Source organism: Fringilla coelebs (assembly GCF_963513975.1).
Source record: "Fringilla coelebs genome assembly, chromosome: 6".
Lineage (NCBI taxonomy): Eukaryota > Metazoa > Chordata > Aves > Passeriformes > Fringillidae > Fringilla > Fringilla coelebs.
Genome location: NC_140034.1, coordinates 54,391,088 through 54,409,272, shown reverse-complemented (window position 1 = coordinate 54,409,272; position 18,185 = coordinate 54,391,088). Strand labels below are relative to the sequence as shown.

At 54.2% G+C, this 18,185-nt stretch overlaps 1 protein-coding gene across 1 annotated transcript in view; it reads left to right on the top strand.

Annotated features, from left to right (window-relative positions):
• The window catches only part of LOC311155180 (mas-related G-protein coupled receptor member A8-like), a gene marked incomplete at its 5' end in the record, with an annotated part of 35,175 nt that extends 30,990 nt beyond the window's left edge, over window positions 1–4,185 (top strand). Inside the window, one exon of the mRNA XM_084208111.1 lies at window positions 4,021–4,185. Within this exon, the coding sequence (XP_084064237.1) occupies window positions 4,021–4,089 (69 nt within the window). The 3' untranslated portion in view covers window positions 4,090–4,185. The remainder of the gene's footprint in view (window positions 1–4,020) is intronic.
• Window positions 4,186–18,185: the final 14,000 nt, after the last annotated feature.

Below are 18,185 nucleotides of genomic sequence, written 5' to 3'. Positions count from 1 at the left end.
CAGCTGCAGCAGCGTGACAGGCACTTTGCTCCACTGCCTGTTGGCACACTGGCTCCAGCTGTCCTGGCTCTCCTCATTCCAGCTCCCCTTGGATGCCTTCCCACCGGGCTGGCTCCAGCAGGCAGGGCTGGCTCCCTCCATGGCAGGGCACAAAGTGCTCCTGGTGACACCTCTGCTGCTTCTGCTCCCCTCACACAGCTGGAGGGGTGACCAACAGAGACACCAGAGCAACGCTGCTGTCCCCCAAACGTGGCTTTTCCCTTCTTTTCCCAGCCACAGCTTCCATGTGGAGCAGCACAGGGAGGGCTGAGGGACAGGACAGAGGGCAAGTAGGATGTGGGAGCCTGGCCTGCTGTGCCTGGCACAAAAGCCAGGAGATACCTCCTTCCTGGCTGTGGGCAGGACAGAGCTGGAGCAGGAAAACAATTGGAGAAGGAGAGGATTGCCCATGGAGATATCAGAGAGCAAATGGCTTTGGGATGGATCTGAGCTGGACTCTCAGGTGTCAGCTGATATCCCTGAGCTGCTGGATGCCTTCAGCAGGACACCCATTTCAATATTCCCTCCCTTTTCCCACACTATTTATGGCTTTTAATTCCCTACAGACCTCAGTTCTGCCCCCACAATCCATACCCAGGTTCCACCCAAAGAGGGGGCCCTGATTAAGGTGGAGGAGAAGAGTCTGACCTCGTTTCCTCTGGCAGCCTGGAGAACTTCCCCGCAGTGCACTCCCCTCACCTCCACCCTCCAGCTGCTGTCCCTGGCCGGGATCTTCAGGAGGCTCCCTGCAATGGTCCCTTGGGAAAGGGGAGCGCAGCCCAAGGGCGGCTGAGCCCCAGCAGCGCCCGGCGCGGGCTCTGTCCCAGCTCCTGCCACAGCCCCTGCTCTCCGTGCTGCCTCGTGTTCTCCAGGGCTCTCACACACAGGCAGCTGCTCCAGAGCCTGCCACGGGAGCAGGGCTCTGCTCCTCATCTGCTCTGCACTCTGCCCAGCAAATGAGCAACAGGAGAGAGCCTCAGCAACCACACCTGTGGCCAAGGCACTTGGTCTCCATCTCAGCCTCTTCCTTCATGTTTAAAGCAACTCCAATCCCAAAATCTTGTCTTTTGAACTGCCTGAACTTGCCCCCTCTCTTTCCTGTGCCTGGATCCTTAGGCCCCTGCACTATACATGTGCTGTGAAACTTTGATTTCTGGTTCTAATCTAGTTTTCCCATTTGTATACCACAATTTCAGTGCCACTGGACCTTTAGCACACAGTTTTCCAAGAGGATTCATGCGATAATCAATTCTGTGCATGAGCTGGAGCACAGGCACACAGCAGAGGGATGATTTGGGATTTCAGCAATGTCATTTCTTCTGAGAAGAGGCAAATCAGTGCTGCTCTCTTGGCTTAAACCTTAGAAAGTTGCAGGTTTCCTCTGAGTCATCCTCTACACTCCCTTTGCAGTAAGATAGCAGCCTACAGTGAATTCCAAGAAACATCCAGATAGGTGAGATTATTCCTACCGCGGCTGACAAGTGCCTCAGGGATCTGAGATGCTCCTGCTGGAAACTGCTGGCCCTGGGACCAGAACTGTCACCTCTCTTCCCTGCTGACACCCTGTTTGTGTCCCCAGCTATGGAATCTCACATCCCCACACCATCCCAATCCTTTCAAGGGCGAACACTTCATGATCCAGGAGCTGTTGGGGCTCCAGAAGAGTCGGAGAGGGACTTTGGGCAAGGGGATGGAGTGACAGGACAAGGGGGAATGGCTTCCAACTGACAGAGGGTGGGGTGAGATTGGATATTGGGAAGAAATCCTTCCCTGTGAGGGTGGTAAGGACCTGGCACAGGTAGCCCAGAGAGGCTGTGGCTGTGTCTGCATCCCTGGAATTGTCCAAGGCCAGGTTGGATGGGGTTTGGAGTAACCTGGGATAGTGGAAGGTGTTCCTGCTGGCAAAGGGACAGATTGGGATATGGTAAAAAGAGTAACAAATGTTCCCAGGACTGAGGAGGAGCAGGAGGAGCTCTGGTGAAAGGCTTGCAGAGTTCACAGCACCCTGGTCCCTGGTCCCATCAGGGGGATTGGCAGTAATTGGGGTGGGCTCTAAGTGCTGATGACCTGGCTGCAAGCAACTGAGTGCTGTCCTTTCCTTGGGCTGTGTGAGCCTGCATTGGAATGACAGAAATGGTAGTCCATGGCCCAGGGGGATGCCATGAGCCCAGGGGGATGCTCCTGTAGCTGGTCCTAGAGCTCTTCCCAGAAAGGGAGTTGTTTCTGACAAGCAGCCAGATGCTTCAGCAGCACTGCCAGCCCTGCCAGCCTTCCAGCACCACCAGCATCCCTCTGCTACTGGAGGGACAGTGACCCCTCAGGGAAGAGAAATGAGGAATGGTAGAAACCTTCTGAGAGAGGGAAAGCATGTGGAGAATGTCCCATTTGGAAGAGTGTTTCTCATCAGGAGGAAATGAGGAGCCATTTGCAAAATATTTCATTGTGAGCCTTTGACAAAAACCACTTCCTCTCTAGCAAAAAAAAACCCTGCAAGACAGGAACTCAGACGAAAATGAAATTGTGACATAGCAAAAGGTGCAATTTGTGACTCCCCCCATGACTCCAGTGAGCCCTGGGGAGCAACCCCAGTACAGGGCACAGAGAGGAGCCAGCAGGACGGGAGTGGGGAGCTCCTGGTGACCTGGGCACTTTCTCCTTCATGTCCCTGACCTGGCAGGAGCCGCTTTAGGACACGGATCCCAAAGGAGCAAGAGGTGCCAGGGAGCGCCGCTGATCTGCACAGACCCCTTTGCCTGCTGCTGCTCCACAGGGAACAGGTCAGTGCAATGTTTTCCTTCCTCCCTACCCCACCTTCCTCTCCTCCAGCAGCTGCTCTGTTCCTGCCACCCTCTCCTGGTGACCCCAGTGCCCTCCCCTGGTCATCCATCCTCTGCCCTGAGCTTCCATTCTGCATCTCCTGGCGAACAGCACAACCATCCCACCCCACAATTTCCACTGCCCTCCTCCCCTGCACATCTCACTCCTCCCCACTGAATCCTTCCCACTGCAGGGAGCTGCTGAGGAGCCACATGGTCCATCCCTGGATTCTCCAAGCACTGACTGCCCATCCACTCTGACCACAGCCAGGGCCACATCCCACTGCCTGCCCAGCGTCCATCCATGGAGGTGAGCACCATGTCCGCACCTCCCGCCTCACCCACTGAAGGAGACAATCTCTGTGAGGCAGATGTCACCGATGTGGCCATACACAGTGTGACACTGCTCATCTGCCTCTGTGGGCTGGCTGGGAACGGGGCTGTGCTCTGGCTCCTTGGCTCCCACTGTTCATCCGGGAACAGAACCATCCTTTACATCCTCATGCTGTCTACTCTGGACTTTCTCTTCCTCCTCATTCTGTTGCCCTCCACTCTGCTCTTCCTGGTAGAGGACATGTCCTGTTCTGTCATCATGCCGCTGTCATACATAAGGTTCCTTTTCAGGGTGTCACAGGTGTCCTACAGCTTGTGGCTGTACACGCTGACATTCATCAGCATCCAGAGGTGCAGGTCCATCCACTGCCCGCTCTGGCACTGCTGCCACCATCCCCAGCAGCTGTGTAACATGATGCATGCCCTGCTCAGAGTCGTCTTCATCACTCTTGTCATTGTCTTTGCCATGATATTTTCTCTGTGCATGTTCCACCTCTCTGAGTTCTGCTCGGTGTCTCTCATCTCCATATACACCTTCAACCTTCTCTGTGCTCCCTTCATGCTCATTTCCACCACAATCCTCTTCACTCATTTCAAGCCTGGCTCCCAGCAGCAGCAGCCCAAGAGGCTCAACATTGTTATCTGCCTCATCGTGCTCTTCACTCTGCCCCTCACTGTCTGCAATTTCCTGCAGCACAGTTACATCGCTGTGTCCTCCCAGGTGGTTTTCCTGCTCGCCTGCATCCACAGTAGGATCAAACCCTTCAGCTACTTCTTGGTGGGGAGGTGCTGCAGGTCCTGCTCCATGGGGTCCCTCCAGCGCTCACTCCAGAGGGTCTTTGAGGAGCCAGAAGAAAACACTGCCCACAGCAATGATCCTGCCATGGACACAGGGGTCTGAGCCTGTTGATCTCTTCCACTGCACTACTGAAGGACCCTGGGACAGTGGCTGAGAGATTCCTTGAGTCTCCTGATCCACACATACCCACAGGGTCCCCCTCCCTGTGCTGGTGCATCCCCAGCCCCTTTCCAGGCCGCTCTGGGCTCTGATCCGTGCTTGTGAGGCCTCAGCCTTGAGGAGCAGCCCCTGGGCTCAGCTCCTGTGGCGCTGATCAGAAACACCCTCTGCTCCCAGGAGCTGCTGCTGTCCAACGACCTCCTGGGGTTTCATCCACAGCCTTGGGAATGGTTTTGCTCCCCTGAATGCCCCAGCATCCCTGCCCTCCCGCCGTCACGGGAAGCTGCCGGCCCCAGGTGTGGCCAGGGTGGGACATTGCTGTGAGCGCCGCCATCCCTGGGGCCCTGTGAGCAGCGCCCAGAGGAGACCTTGGAGCTCTCCTGGGCCCAGCAGCGCTGAGCAGGAGCTCCCTGGCACTGGGGCCTCTCCGGGCTGGGATCTCTCCCGGCTGCTGCCCTGGGCTGATCCCCAAACGCCGACGGCTCCTGGGCCGATCCCCCAGGGCTTTGCTGTGCTCTTGCCTAATATTAAACCTGGTTTTTACTGATTTCCATGCTGGTGGTTTTGTGCCTTCAGAAATTCTTCCTCTGCCCTGGCTTTGGCCTCTCCCTCAGCGGGCTGGGATGGTGCAGCTCCAAGGGCAGATGCAGTCCATGCTCCTCAGCACAGCCACCCCCTTCCAGGAGCAGGGTCACACCTGTGTGTGTCACCGTGGTTTCCTCGGGGCATCACCCCCCTCCCTGAGGCTTCTCTGAGGTCTCTGAGCTGGGGGGTTCAGCCTGGAGAAGGGAAGGCTTCAGGGAGACCTTAGAGCCCCTGCCAGAGCCCAAGGAGGCTCCAAGAACTGGAGAGGCTTTGGACACAGGCCTGAAGTGACAGGACACGGGGGAATGGCTTCCCACTGCCAGAGAACAGGGTTAGGTGGAATATTGGGAATAAATTCTTCCCTGTGAGGGTGGAGAGGCCCTGGCACAGCTTTCCAGAACTGCCCTGGCCTCCCCATCCCTGGAGGTGTTCCAGGCCAGGCTGGATGGGGTTTGAAGCAACCTGGCCTTGTGGAAGTTGTCCATGCTTGCAAAGGGATGAGATCAGGAAAAAACAACCACAAGTATTCCCAAGACTGAGGAGGAGGAGGACAATGAGCACTCATGAAGGGCTGGAAGGGGCCCCACAGCACCCCAACATCTGGTCTCCAAACTCTTTTATTGCACCATCAAGAGCACTGTCAGTAAGAAATGTGGGCTCAGATGCTGATAACCTGCTGCAAGCCTGTCGTGGTTTGGCACTGGCCAAAGGCCAGGCACCCCCGGAAGCCGTTCGATCAGCTTCTCCTGCTCTCAGCTGGGCAGGGGAGAGGGAAACAAAAATTAACAAAGGGCTCATGAGTTGAGATGAGGACTGGGAGAAAAAACACTCCAAGAGTAAAAAAACAGATTGAAATTGACTGGTATGAAGTAAATTTATTAGAAACAGAGGTGGAGGACGATAATGAGAAGTAATATAAAACTTTGAAACACCTTTTTTTTCCCCCAGACCCTCCCTTCTACCCACAAACAGTGCAGGGAGACAGGGTGAGGAGGTTCTTCACCAGCATTGAAGCACTGCCAGTAAAACACTGTTTACTTGGGCAAAAAAACCCCGCGTTATCCATTAAACACAGAGAGGCGGCATATCCTGGTAGGTATTAAAACAAACAAAACACCGATATAATGACGTAAGAAATTGGAAGCCCTTTGGGGAGTATCTATTAAAAAATCTTAGATATTATACCGTATAACAATGCCTGAAAATTATTGTTTCTTTGGACATATCTATAAAAAAATAAATTTCCAATAGGCTCATAATTTTGACTCAAATTTGTTACTATTTTAACAGGCCTTTGCTGTTAGACCTAAACGACTTGGTGTCTGAGGGCACACAGCCATGGCTTGTGCTCCCTGGAGCAGCCATGATCCCCAGTGCCAGAGCTGGGCTGGCACGGACACGATGGCCCAGGGGCTCAGCATTCCCCACCCCGAGTGCTCTGTCAGTGTCACAGCAGAGATCTCCCCAGAGATATTTAATTTTTAATTTTGCGAGCCAGGTGCAAAGGTCTCTCTGCCTTCAGAAATTCTTCCTCTCCACTGCCTTCAGCTGCTCCCTCAGCAGGCTCAGGTGGTGCAGCAGCAAGGAGAGGAGGAGGCCGTGCTCCTCAGCACAGCCACCACTTCCAGGAGCAGGGTGACACCTGTGTTTGTCACCAGGGGCTCCACGGGGCATCTCCCCTCTCCTGGGGCTTCCCTGAGGTCACCAGCCCCAGCACATCCCACACCTTCTCTCCAGCCCCAGCACATCCCACACCTTCTCTCCAGCCCCACCCCATCCCACACCTTCTCTCCAGCCCCACCCCATCCCACACTTTCTCTCCAGCCCCACCACATCCCACACTTTCTCTCCAGCCCCACCACATCCCACACCTTCTCTCCAGCCCCACGACATCCCACACCTTCCCAGCAGCTCCATCATGTCCCACCCCTCCCACCCCACCCTCCCACCCCACTCCCCATGCAGCCCACCCACCTCCCGTCCTTCCCATCCCTCCCAGCCCCGTGCCTGAGGCCCCAGTCCCTCCCCACGGGCTGCTCACCCCAGGCTGCCCCGGAAGGCTTTGGGGCCGTCTTTCCCTTGGAGATGCCCCTCCCCAGCTCCATCCCTGGTCTCCAGCCCCCCAGCCTCCTTTGGACACAAACAAGAGGCCACAGAGGGATGGCTCCACTGGTGTCCATTGGGCTGGAGAAGCATGGAATGGCCAGGAGGAGCAGAAACACTGCTGGGCGTCCTGAGTGGGGCAGGAGAGGAGCGGGGATGTCTGGAGGGGAAGGCAGCCTGGGGGGAATTTCTAGAGGATGTCAGAGGGGGTCATGATGCCTTAGGATTTTAGCCTTGCCATTTTTCACATCCTGTACTGCATTAGTGCATAACTCTAAACTCCATGGAAAGTGTGAGTTAACTGTCCTCACATTTTGGTCACACAAAACAATCCCTCCAGGCCTGAAATTCAAGGACACTCTACTGCCTCAGGCCCAGAGAAGTACAGACAAAAGGGAATTGGGGGAGGGCAAACTGGGGCTAAGTGACTTCATTACCTGAAGCTGTCATTGGAGGAGTAACCCCTGATGTGTGAATGGACCAAACCTAAATCTGTCTGAACAACTCATGACCATTGTCCATTTTGGGTGTAGCCCCTCTCAGAGGCTTTGAGTGCCCAGGGTGAACCTTTTGAGGGCCTTTCCTCAATGCCTCCTTTTATTCTCTCCACCTTGTCTGGCCTCTGCTCTAGGGAGCCAGCCCAAGGCATCAGGCAGAGAGGGGCTGGAGGGGGCAGGAGGGCTCTGGGTGCCCCCAACCCCAAATCTCCACTGGACAGCAGCAGAGCCCAACAGGCCACACCTGAGCCAGGGATGGCCAGGGACTGGGAAACCATTGGGATGGGATGGGATGGGATGGGATGGGATGGGATGGGATGGCATGGCATGGCATGGCATGGTGAGCATGGCAGAAATGGGGATGAGTGATTCCAAAATCAGGCAGAATAAAGTTCCTAACACCAACTAATGGTGTTACCAAGGGAAGTATTAGGCAGCAGGACATGCAGAGGGATCTCTCCTTATTTCTGTGTGTGTTGTGAGACTTTACAACAGTGTTTTTATCCACTATAACCATACATAGACATTAAAAAGTTTTTTATCTTGTACATAAACACCATTTTTGTAGAACTCATTTCCATGCATACACTTCTTTCTGAAAGTCCTCTCCTGGCCCTAGAGTTTCGTTCAGAGGGGTCTCTGGTGGTCGCATTCACTGAGTGCTGTGATATTAAAGGTGACCTTGCCTTGAACTTTTCCTTTGGCCATGTGCCCTTGCTTCTTGTTACAGAACTTGCCCCAAACCACTGCAGGCCTCCTTATCAGTTTCTCCACTGTTCCCAGCCACGATTATCATCCTGCATTCTCCTGAGGAGCACATTGGAGCCGGGCTTTCCTCCTCCATCCTGGGTCCTAGAACTCTACAGCCAGGAGGAGCAGGCACACTGCCGGGTTCCCAGGTGGAGCAGGGCAGAATCATGGTATTGGGGGGAAAAGGGGGCTCCTGCAGGATCTGGGGTGTTGGAGGTGGTTTTGGAGGGGTCAGGAGAGGGTCAGAGGGGGATGGAGGGAGTCTGGATCCCGGCAGTCCCAGAGGAGAGCAGAGCTGACAGGCCACACTCAGAGTGGGGGAGCAGCGCCATCTGGGAAAGCTGTGGGATGGGATGGGATGGGGTGAGGATGGAGAGTGGGGTGGGGATAGGAAGCAAAGATGAGGGTGGGATGGAGAAAGAATTGGGAGCAGCTCAGCTCTGTTTCCTTGGGCCTAGGCCTTGTTTTGGCAATGATCATGAAGCCATGGAGCCCTATTCCCAGATTGGGAATAATTTCTGGAAAGCACCCAGCTGACTCACCAGCACTGCCACCACTGCCGCCATTCCAGTGCCACCAGCACCACCAGCATGCCTCTGCTGCTGGAGGGTGCACGACCTCTGAAGGAAGAGAAACAAGGAATGGTAGAAACTTGTTGGGAAAGGGAAGGAAATCAGAGAACGGACCTTCTCCTGGAAGTACTGTTTCTTGTCCAAAGGAATTGCACAGCCATTCACAAAGTCCACTTGGCAAAGAATAAAAAAAAAATCAAGATCAGTAACCCTAAGGCTGTGGAACTTTTACGCAGCCAAAGTTGCAAAACCACTTCTGACTGCCCTGTGACCCCACTGAGTCTGGGGACCAACAACAGGACAGAGAACATAGAGGAGCCAGAGGGACAGGAGAAGGTGATCTGGGAACATTCTTCTGCATGGTACTGACCTGGGAGGATCCACTTTGGGACAAGGATTCTAAAAGGAGCAAGAGGTACCAGGGAGCGCCGCTGATCTGCACAGACCCCTTTGCCTGCTGCTGCCCCACAGGGAACAGGTCAGTGCAATGTTTTCCTTCCTCCCTACCCCACCTTCCTCTCCTCCAGCAGCTGCTCTGTTCCGGCCACCCTCTCCCAGTGGCCCCAATGCCCTCCCCAGGTCATCCATCCTCTGTCCTGCACTTCCCTTCCACATCCATCATCCAAGCAGCCCAACCCTCACACCTCCCTCTCCCATCCACCATTTCCCACTGCCCTCTTTCCCTGCACATCTCACTCCTCCCCACTGAATCCTTCCCACTGCAGGGAGCTGCTGAGGAGCCACATGGTCCATCCCTGGATTCTCCAAGCACTGACTGCCCATCCACTCTGACCACAGCCAGGGCCACATCCCACTGCCTGCCCAGCGTCCATCCATGGAGGTGACCACTGTGTCCCCATCTCCTCACTCACCACTGAAGGAGATGATCTGTGTGAGACAGATGTCGCCAGTGTGGCCATACCCAGTGTGACACTGCTCATCTGCCTCTGTGGGCTGGCTGGGAACGGGGCTGTCATCTGGGTCCTCGGGTTCTGCATACAGAGCGACACCATGACTGCCTACAGCAGTGACCTGGCCATCACCTTCCTCTTCCTCATCTTCATGGTCCCCTCCACTCTGCTCTTCCTGCTGGAGGATTTCTCCTGCTCTGCCATCATGTCCCCAGCATCCATACACTTCCTTTTCCTCCTCTGTGATGTTCTGCACCGTAGGGCTGTACCGGCTGACGGCCATCAGCATCGAGAGGAGCAGGTCCATGCTCTGCCCACCTGGGCTCTTCTGCCACCTTCCCCAGGACCTCTCATGGGTGGTGGTCAGTGCCGTGCTCTGGGCCCTTTCCATCACTGCCATCGCTGCCATTTCTGCTGTGAATTCCCTGTGCCAGTCACAGGAACACAAGCTCTGCTGGGGGGCTCTCATCTCCCTGTACATCCCCAGCTTCCTCATCTTTGCTCCATCCATGGTCATCTCCAGCAAAATCCTCTTTGTTCATTTCAAGGGTAGTTCCCACCAGCAGGAATCCAAGAAGCTTGACATCATTGTCTTCCTTGCTGTGTTCCTCACTCTCCCCCTCAGTCTCTGGAATTTCCTGCAGCAGCTCCGGTACATTGCTGTCTCCCCCCAGGCACTTTCTCTGTTTGCCTGCATGCACAGCAGCATCAGCCCCTTCATCTACACCTCAGTAACAAAGGGCTGGAGGAACTGCTCCATGGAGTCCCTCAGGGAGTGCCTCCAGAAGCTCTTTGAGGAACCAGAAGTTAGCAGTGCCCCCAGTAATGATAATGATGCCACCAGGGACACGGGGTCTGAGCCTGTTGAACCCTTCAAGTGCCCTGATGCAGGACTTGGGGCAGTGTGTAGGGGTTTCTGTGAGCCATCAGATTACCAAATATCCATGGTGTTACCCGCCTGCTCTGTATTCCTGCAGGAGAATGGAGCAGGGGCAGTGACAAGGGCCATGGGTGAGGCGTGCTCTGCACAGAGGACATCAGAGGATAATTGGAGCTTTGCTCCTCCCTCACACGTCCTAGAGAACTTTGCCCACAAAAGAATCCTTCCCAACATGGCTGTGATCTCAAAATTCCCCCTGGCACCTGGTTCCTGCCTCACACTGAGGTCTGATATCAATAAACAGTACCGTGAACCCTGAGCTGCTTTTGCCCCCTCTGCCAGCGCTTCCCAGCTTCCTCTGGCTGCTGCTGCCAGCCTGGAATGTGGCTGGAGGGAGGGGACAGAGAGGTAGCTAGCCAGGAATTTCATGACTGTTTAGAAATTTCATAATGAACTAGGTTTAATTAGTCAAGGCATATTTGACTGTGGATTTTAGCAGGTTTTGATTTTGATCTGTGTTGGCTGAGTGTCACTAGAAATCTCTATTGACCCATAGCCCATTGAGGACTTAATAATTGGAGAAAAATAATTGAATAATGTATTTTTTATTGGTGGTCATATAACTAGAAATTAATTGGACATCATGGAATTAGAAGGATATCTTGAGATAATTAGTAATTCAGAGGCCTATACACACCAAAAGACTTGATAATAAATTGTAAGAGATAAACTGTAATAGCAAGAAGAGAGCCATTACATAGGCCTGTGCACCTAAGAAAAAATAAGAAAAGGGAATTGTCTAACTAGGACATAAAATTTGATAAAATATTGATAGCTGGAAAAAACCTGGGTTATACATTGACCTAAAAGAGAAAGCATATTCTGGCAGTAATTCAAAGAAACAAAGCAACTATACCACGATGTAATAAATTTGGAGCACTTTTTAAAGTATCTATTATAAAATCGTGGATATTATAGTATATGAAAATGCCTGGAAATTGTGGTTTCTTTGAACACGTATGTGGTGAATATATTTCCAATACATTCATAATTTTGACTCAAAATAATTCTTAGTCAACAGGCTTTTGCATTTAGACTTAAACTTCTTGGTGTCTGAGGGGACACATCCATGGCTTGTGCTCCCTGGAGCAGCCATGATCCCCAGTGCCAGAGCTGGGCTGGCACGGACAGGATGGCCCAGGGGCTCAGCATTCCCTACCCCGAGTGTCACAGCAGAGATCTCCCCAGAGATCTTGAATTTTCCATTTTGTGAGCCAGGTGCAAAGGTCTCTCTGCCTTCAGAAATTCTTCCTCTCCACTGCCTTCAGCTGCTCCCTCAGCAGGCTCAGGTGGTGCAGCAGCAAGGAGAGGAGGAGGCCGTGCTCCTCAGCACAGCCACCATTTCCAGGAGCAGGGTGACACCTGTGTTTGTCACCAAGGGCTCCACGGGGCATCATCCCCTTCCTGGGGCTTCCCTGAGGTCACCAGCCCCAGCACATCCCACACCTTCTCTCCAGCCCCAGCACATCCCACACCTTCTCTCCAGCCCCACCCCATCCCACACCTTCTCTCCAGCCCCACCACATCCCACACTTTCTCTCCAGCCCCACCACATCCCACACCTTCTCTCCAGCCCCACCACATCCCACACCTTCCCAGCAGCTCCATCATGTCCCACCCCTCCCACCCCACCCTCCCACCCCACTCCCCATGCAGCCCACCCACCTCCCGTCCTTCCCATCCCTCCCAGCCCCGTGCCTGAGGCTCCAGTCCCTCCCCACGGGCTGCTCACCCCAGGCTGCCCCGGAAGGCTTTGGGGCCGTCTTTCCCTTGGAGATGCCCCTCCCCAGCTCCATCCCTGGTCTCCAGCCCCCCAGCCTCCTTTGGACACAAACAAGAGGCCACCGAGGGATGGCTCCACTGGTGTTCATTGGGCTGGAGAAGCATGGAATGGCCAGGAGGAGCAGAAACACTGCTGGGGGTCCTGAGTGGGGCAGGAGAGGAGCGGGGATGTCTGGAGGGGAAGGCAGCCTGGGGGGAATTTCTAGAGGATGTCAGAGGGGGGCAGGATGCCTTAGGATTTTAGCCTTGCCATTTTTCACATCCTGTACTGCATTAGTGCATAACTCTAAACTCCATGGAAAGTGTGAGTTAACTGTCCTCACATTTTGGTCACACAAAACAATCCCTCCAGGCCTGCAATTCAAGGACACTCTACTGCCTCAGGCCCAGAGAAGTACAGACAAAAGGGAATTGGGGGAGGGCAAACTGGGGCTAAGTGACTTCATTACCTGAAGCTGTCATTGGAGGAGTATCCCCTGATTTGTGAATGGACCAAACCTAAATCTGTCTGAACAACTCATGACCATTGTCCATTTTGGGTGTAGCCCCTCTCAGAGGCTTTGAGTGCCCAGGGTGAACCTTTTGAGGGCCTTTCCTCAATGCCTCCTTTTATTCTCTCCACCTTGTCTGGCCTCTGCTCTAGGGAGCCAGCCCAAGGCATCAGGCAGAGAGGGGCTGGAGGGGGCAGGAGGGCTCTGGGTGCCCCCAACCCCAAATCTCCACTGGACAGCAGCAGAGCCCAACAGGCCACACCTGAGCCAGGGATGGCCAGGGACTGGGAAACCATTGGGGTGGGATGGGATGGGATGGGATGGGATGGGATGGGATGGGATGGGATGGGATGGGATGGGATGGGATGGGATGGGATGGGATGGGATGGGATGGGAGTGTGGCAGAGATGGGGATGAGGAGTGATACCAAAATCAGACAGAATACAATTCCTAACACCAACTAACAGTGTTACTAAGTGAGGTATTAGGGCAGCAGGACATGCAGAAGGATCTCTCCATATTTCTGTGCATGTTGTGAGAATTTAGAACAGTATTTTTATCCAATATAACCATACATGGACATTAAAATGTTTTTCTTATCTAATACAGAGCCCATTTTCGTTAAACAAGTTTCCATGCATCCACTTCCTACTGGGAGTCCTTTGATGCTCCTGGACAATTCTCCTTAGTGAGAGGGGTGTCTGGTGGTCATATTCATTCAGTGCTGTGACATTAAAAGTGACCTTGCCTTGAACTTTTCCTTTGGCCATGTGATCTTGCTTCTTGTTACAGAACTTGCCCCAAAAATAGTGTGGGCCTCCTTATCGCTGTCCCCAGTGCTTCCAGCCACATTTATCCTCCTGGGTCCACATCTTTACATCCTTTTATCTTTCTTCCAACTTAGTCTTTAAGCAACTTCATAAGAGTTGAAAATGTTTATTCTCTCTTATTTATCAGTCCTCTGCAAACCAGCCCAACCCTCCCACCTCCCTCTCCCACCCACCATTTTCCACTGCCCTCCTCCCCTGCACATCTCACTCCTCCCCACTGAATCCTTCCCACTGCAGGGAGCTGCTGAGGAGCCACATGGTCCATCCCTGGATTCTCCAAGCACTGACTGCCCATCCACTCTGACCACAGCCAGGGCCACATCCCACTGCCTGCCCAGCGTCCATCCATGGAGGTGAGCACCGTGTCCCCCCCTGCCAACTCACCCACTGAAGGAGATGATCTGTGTGACATTCATGTCCTGAGTGTGGCCACGCACAGTGTGACACTGCTCATCTGCCTCTGTGGGCTGGCTGGGAACGGGGCTGGCTCTGGGTCCTCAGGTTTCACATCCAGAGAGACACCATGAAACCCATCACTGCCTACATCTTTCACCTGTCCATCATCAACTTCCTCATCTTCATGGTCCCCTCCACTCTGTTCTCCCTGCTGCAGGATTTCTCCTGCTCTGCCATCATGTCCCCCGCATCCATACACTTCCTTTTCCTCCTCTTCTGGATGTTCTACACCGTAGGGCTGTACCGGCTGACGCCCATCAGCATCGAGAGGTGCAGGTCCATGCTCTGCCCACCTGGGCTCTTCTGCCACCTTCCCCAGGGCCTCTCCTGGGGGGTGGTCAGTGCTCTGCTCTGGGCCCTTTCCATCACTGCCATCGCTGCCATTTCTGCCGTGAATTCCCTGTGCCAGTCACAGGAACACAAGCTCTGCTGGGGGGCTCTCATCTCCCCGTACATCCTCAGCTTCCTCGTCTTTACTCCATCTGTGCTCATCTCCAGCACAATCCTCTTTGTTCACTCCAAGGGTAGCTCCCAGCAGCAGCAATCCAAGGGGCTCTTCTTCCTTGCTGTGCTCCTCACTCTCCCCCTCAGTCTCTGGAATTTCCTGCAGCAGGTCGGCTACACCACTGTGTCCCCCCAGGTTGTTCTCCTGTTTGCCTGCATGCACAGCAGCATCAGCCCCTTCATCTACATCTCAGTACCAAAGTGCTGGAGACGCTGCTCCATGGAGTCCCTCAAGGACTCCCTCCAAAATGTCTTTGAGGAGCCAGAAGAAAGCTCTAGCCCTAATAATGATGCCACCATGTGTCTAATGCCACTGGGCCACTTCTAGCAGGATAGCAAGATCTGTACAGCACCAGGGTTCCTCAGGCAAGCAGTCTCGGGCTGGGCAGCTCTGCCTTCCGCAGGCCAAGTGCCCGAACCCTAAGAGCTGTCTTAGCCTGGCACCTTAGCAAGCACAGTGATTATCAGCTCTTAGTGATTTTCAGCTCTTTTATAATTTCAGCTCTTGGCCTGCTAAGGTGCTTTGGCTGCAGTGGTTTCCACAAAGCAGACAGAGAGAGAAGAGAAGGCAGCCTCAGAGATTCCACGATGGTTTATTTGCAGGGAGTTCATGAAGGGTTCCGATGGCAGCTCTTCCGCCAGAATGGGCCAGGGTTGCTACTTGGATAGGATTAGGGGGGATTGAAAACTGACCAATTGTAAGATTTAGGGAAAACTAGCCTATAGGGTCACAGAGAGATAAGCTAGGCCGGAGGACCTAAGTGAAGACTCCAGGCTTAGCTATTCTGACTCAGCAAATACTTATCTCAGGCTTACATCCTCCACGGGGACTTACCCATCTCAGCGTCCGCTACTACCAGGGACACGGGGTCTGAGCCTGTTGAACCCTTCAAGTGCCCCAATGCAGGACCATGGGGCAGTGACTTAGGATCACCCTCCCACCTTTATTTCTGCAGGAGAAGGCAGCAGGAGCGTGGCCAAGGGCCATGTGGGAGGCATGGTCCACACAGAGCACATGGGAGCATGGCTTTTTTTCTCTCTCACGGGTCCTGGAGCACTGTTCCCCAAATGGATCCTTCCCAACATGGCTGTGACCCCAAAATTCCCCCTGGCACCTGGTTCCTGCATCCCACTGAGGTCTGATATCAATAAACAGCACTGTGAACCCTGAGCTGCCTTTAACCTCTCTGCCAGCGCTTCCTGGCTTCCTATGGCTCCTGCTGCCAGCCGGGAATGTGGCTGGAGGGAGGGGACACAGCCATGGCTTGTGCTCCCTGGAGCAGCCATGATCCCCAGTGCCAGAGCTGGGCTGGCACGGACAGGATGGCCCAGGGGCTCAGCATTCCCACCCCGAGTGCTCTGTCAGTGTCACAGCAGAGATGTCCCTGCTCCCGGGTGGAGTGGGGCTGGCGGGGCCGGGGGGTCTGGGCGTGTCAGAGGGGGCAGGAGGCTCCACAAAGGGTCTGGATGCTGCTGATCCCAAATGTCCTGGTTGGACAGGAGCAGAGCCCGACAGGCAGAGCTTCAGCCCAGGTAGCAGCCATGGGATGGGACGGGACGGGACAGGACAGGATGGCATGGCATGGCATGGCATGGCATGGCATGGCATGGCATGGCATGGCATGGCATGGCATGGCATGGCATGGCATGGCAAGTGGGGTACAGATGGGACTGGGAAGTAACACCACAAGGGGCTGAAATAAACTTTCAAACATGATGGGAAGCATTAGGAAGCAGGAATTCTTCACCTGCACAGCAGACACAGAGATCTCCCCTTGTTCTTTGTGTGGTGAGACTTAACAACAGGGGTTTTATCCATCATAAGCACACACAAACATTAAAGTGTGTTTCTTATCTAATACACAAACATCACTTTCCAAGAATTAATTTCCACGTGTTCTCCTCCTACTGGGAGTCCTTTCCTGCCCTGGAGTTTCATTCAGAGGGGTTTCTGGTGGTCACATTCACTGAGTGCTGAGATATTAAAGGTGACCTTGCCTTGAACTTTTCCTTTGGCCATGTGCCCTTGCTTCTTGTTATAGAAATTGCCCCAAGACCCCTGCAGGCCTCCAAATCTGTTTCTGCACTGGCTCCAGCTACGTTTATCATCCTGTGTTCTCCTGAGGAGCACACTGGAGCTGGGCTTTCCTCCTCACTCTGGGATCCTAGAACCCTATGGCCAGGAGGAGTAGGGACACTGCCGGAAGGGGTGGGACTGCCAGGAGAAAAGAAAAACAGCCCTGGGTGCGTTCTGGGGTGTCAGAGCAGGCTGGAGGGGTCAGGAGAGGGTCAGAGGGGCTGGAGGGAGTCTGGATCCTGGCAGTCCCCGAGGAGAGCTGAACCTGACAGGCCACGCTCAGAGTGGGGGAGAGGCTCCAACTGGGAAAGCTGTGGGATGGGATGGGATGGGATGGGATGGGATGGGATGGGATGGGATGGGATGGGATGGGATGGGATGGGATGGGATGGGATGGGATGGGATGGGATGGGATGGGATGGGGTGGGGATGGAGAGTGGAGTGGGAATGGGGTGCAGAGATGGGGATAGGATAGGATAGGATAGGATAGGATAGGATAGGATAGGATAGGATAGGATAGGATAGGATAGGATAGGATAGGGACCAGCTCAGCTCTGCTTCCTCAGGCCATAGGGAGGCTTTGAAATGATCCCAGAGCTCCTCCCTGAATTGGAAGTACTTCTGACAAGCACCCAGCTGACTCACCAGCACTTCCAGCACTGCCAGCATTCCAGTGCCACCAGCACCACCATCATCCCTCTGTTGCTGGAGGGACAATGACCCCTCAGGGAAGAGAAACAAGGAATGGTACAAGTCTCTCAGGAGAGGGAAGGCAGTTGGAGAAAGGCACATTCTGCAGGGAAGGAATGTTTCTAATCAGGAGGAAATGAGGAGCCATTTGCAAAATATTTCATTTGGAACTTTTGGCTAGAGTCACTTACTCTCTAGAAAAAAAAACCAAAGATGAATATCTCAGAGGACGTGTGGTTCTAACATAGCCAAAGCTGCAATTTCCAACTCCCCTGTGATTGCACTGAGCCCTGGGGAGCAACACCAGGACAGGGCACAGAGAGGAGCCAGCAGGACGGGAGTGGGGAGCTCCTGCTGACCTGGGCACTTTCTCCTTCATGTCCCTGACCTGGCAGGAGCCGCTTTAGGACACGGATCCCAAAGGAGCAAGAGGTACCAGGAAGTGCCGCTGATCTGCACAGACCCCTTTGCCTGCTGCTGCCCCACAGGGAACAGGTCAGTGCAATGTTTTCCTTCCTCCCTACCCCACCTTCCTCTCCTCCAGCAGCTGCTCTGTTCCTGCCACCCTCTACCGGTGACCCCAGTGCCCTCCCCAGGTCATCCATCCTCTGCCCTGCACTTCCCTTCCACCTCCTCTGCTGAACATCCCAACCTTCCCACCTCCCTCTCCCACCCCACTATTCCCACTGCTCTCCTCCCCTGCACATCTCAGCTCTCTCCACTGAACCCTTCCCACTGCAGGGAGCTGCTGAGGAGCCGCATGGTCCATCCCTGGATTCTCCAAGCACTGACTGCCCATCCACTCTGACCACAGCCAGGGCCACATCCCACTGCCTGCCCAGCATCCATCC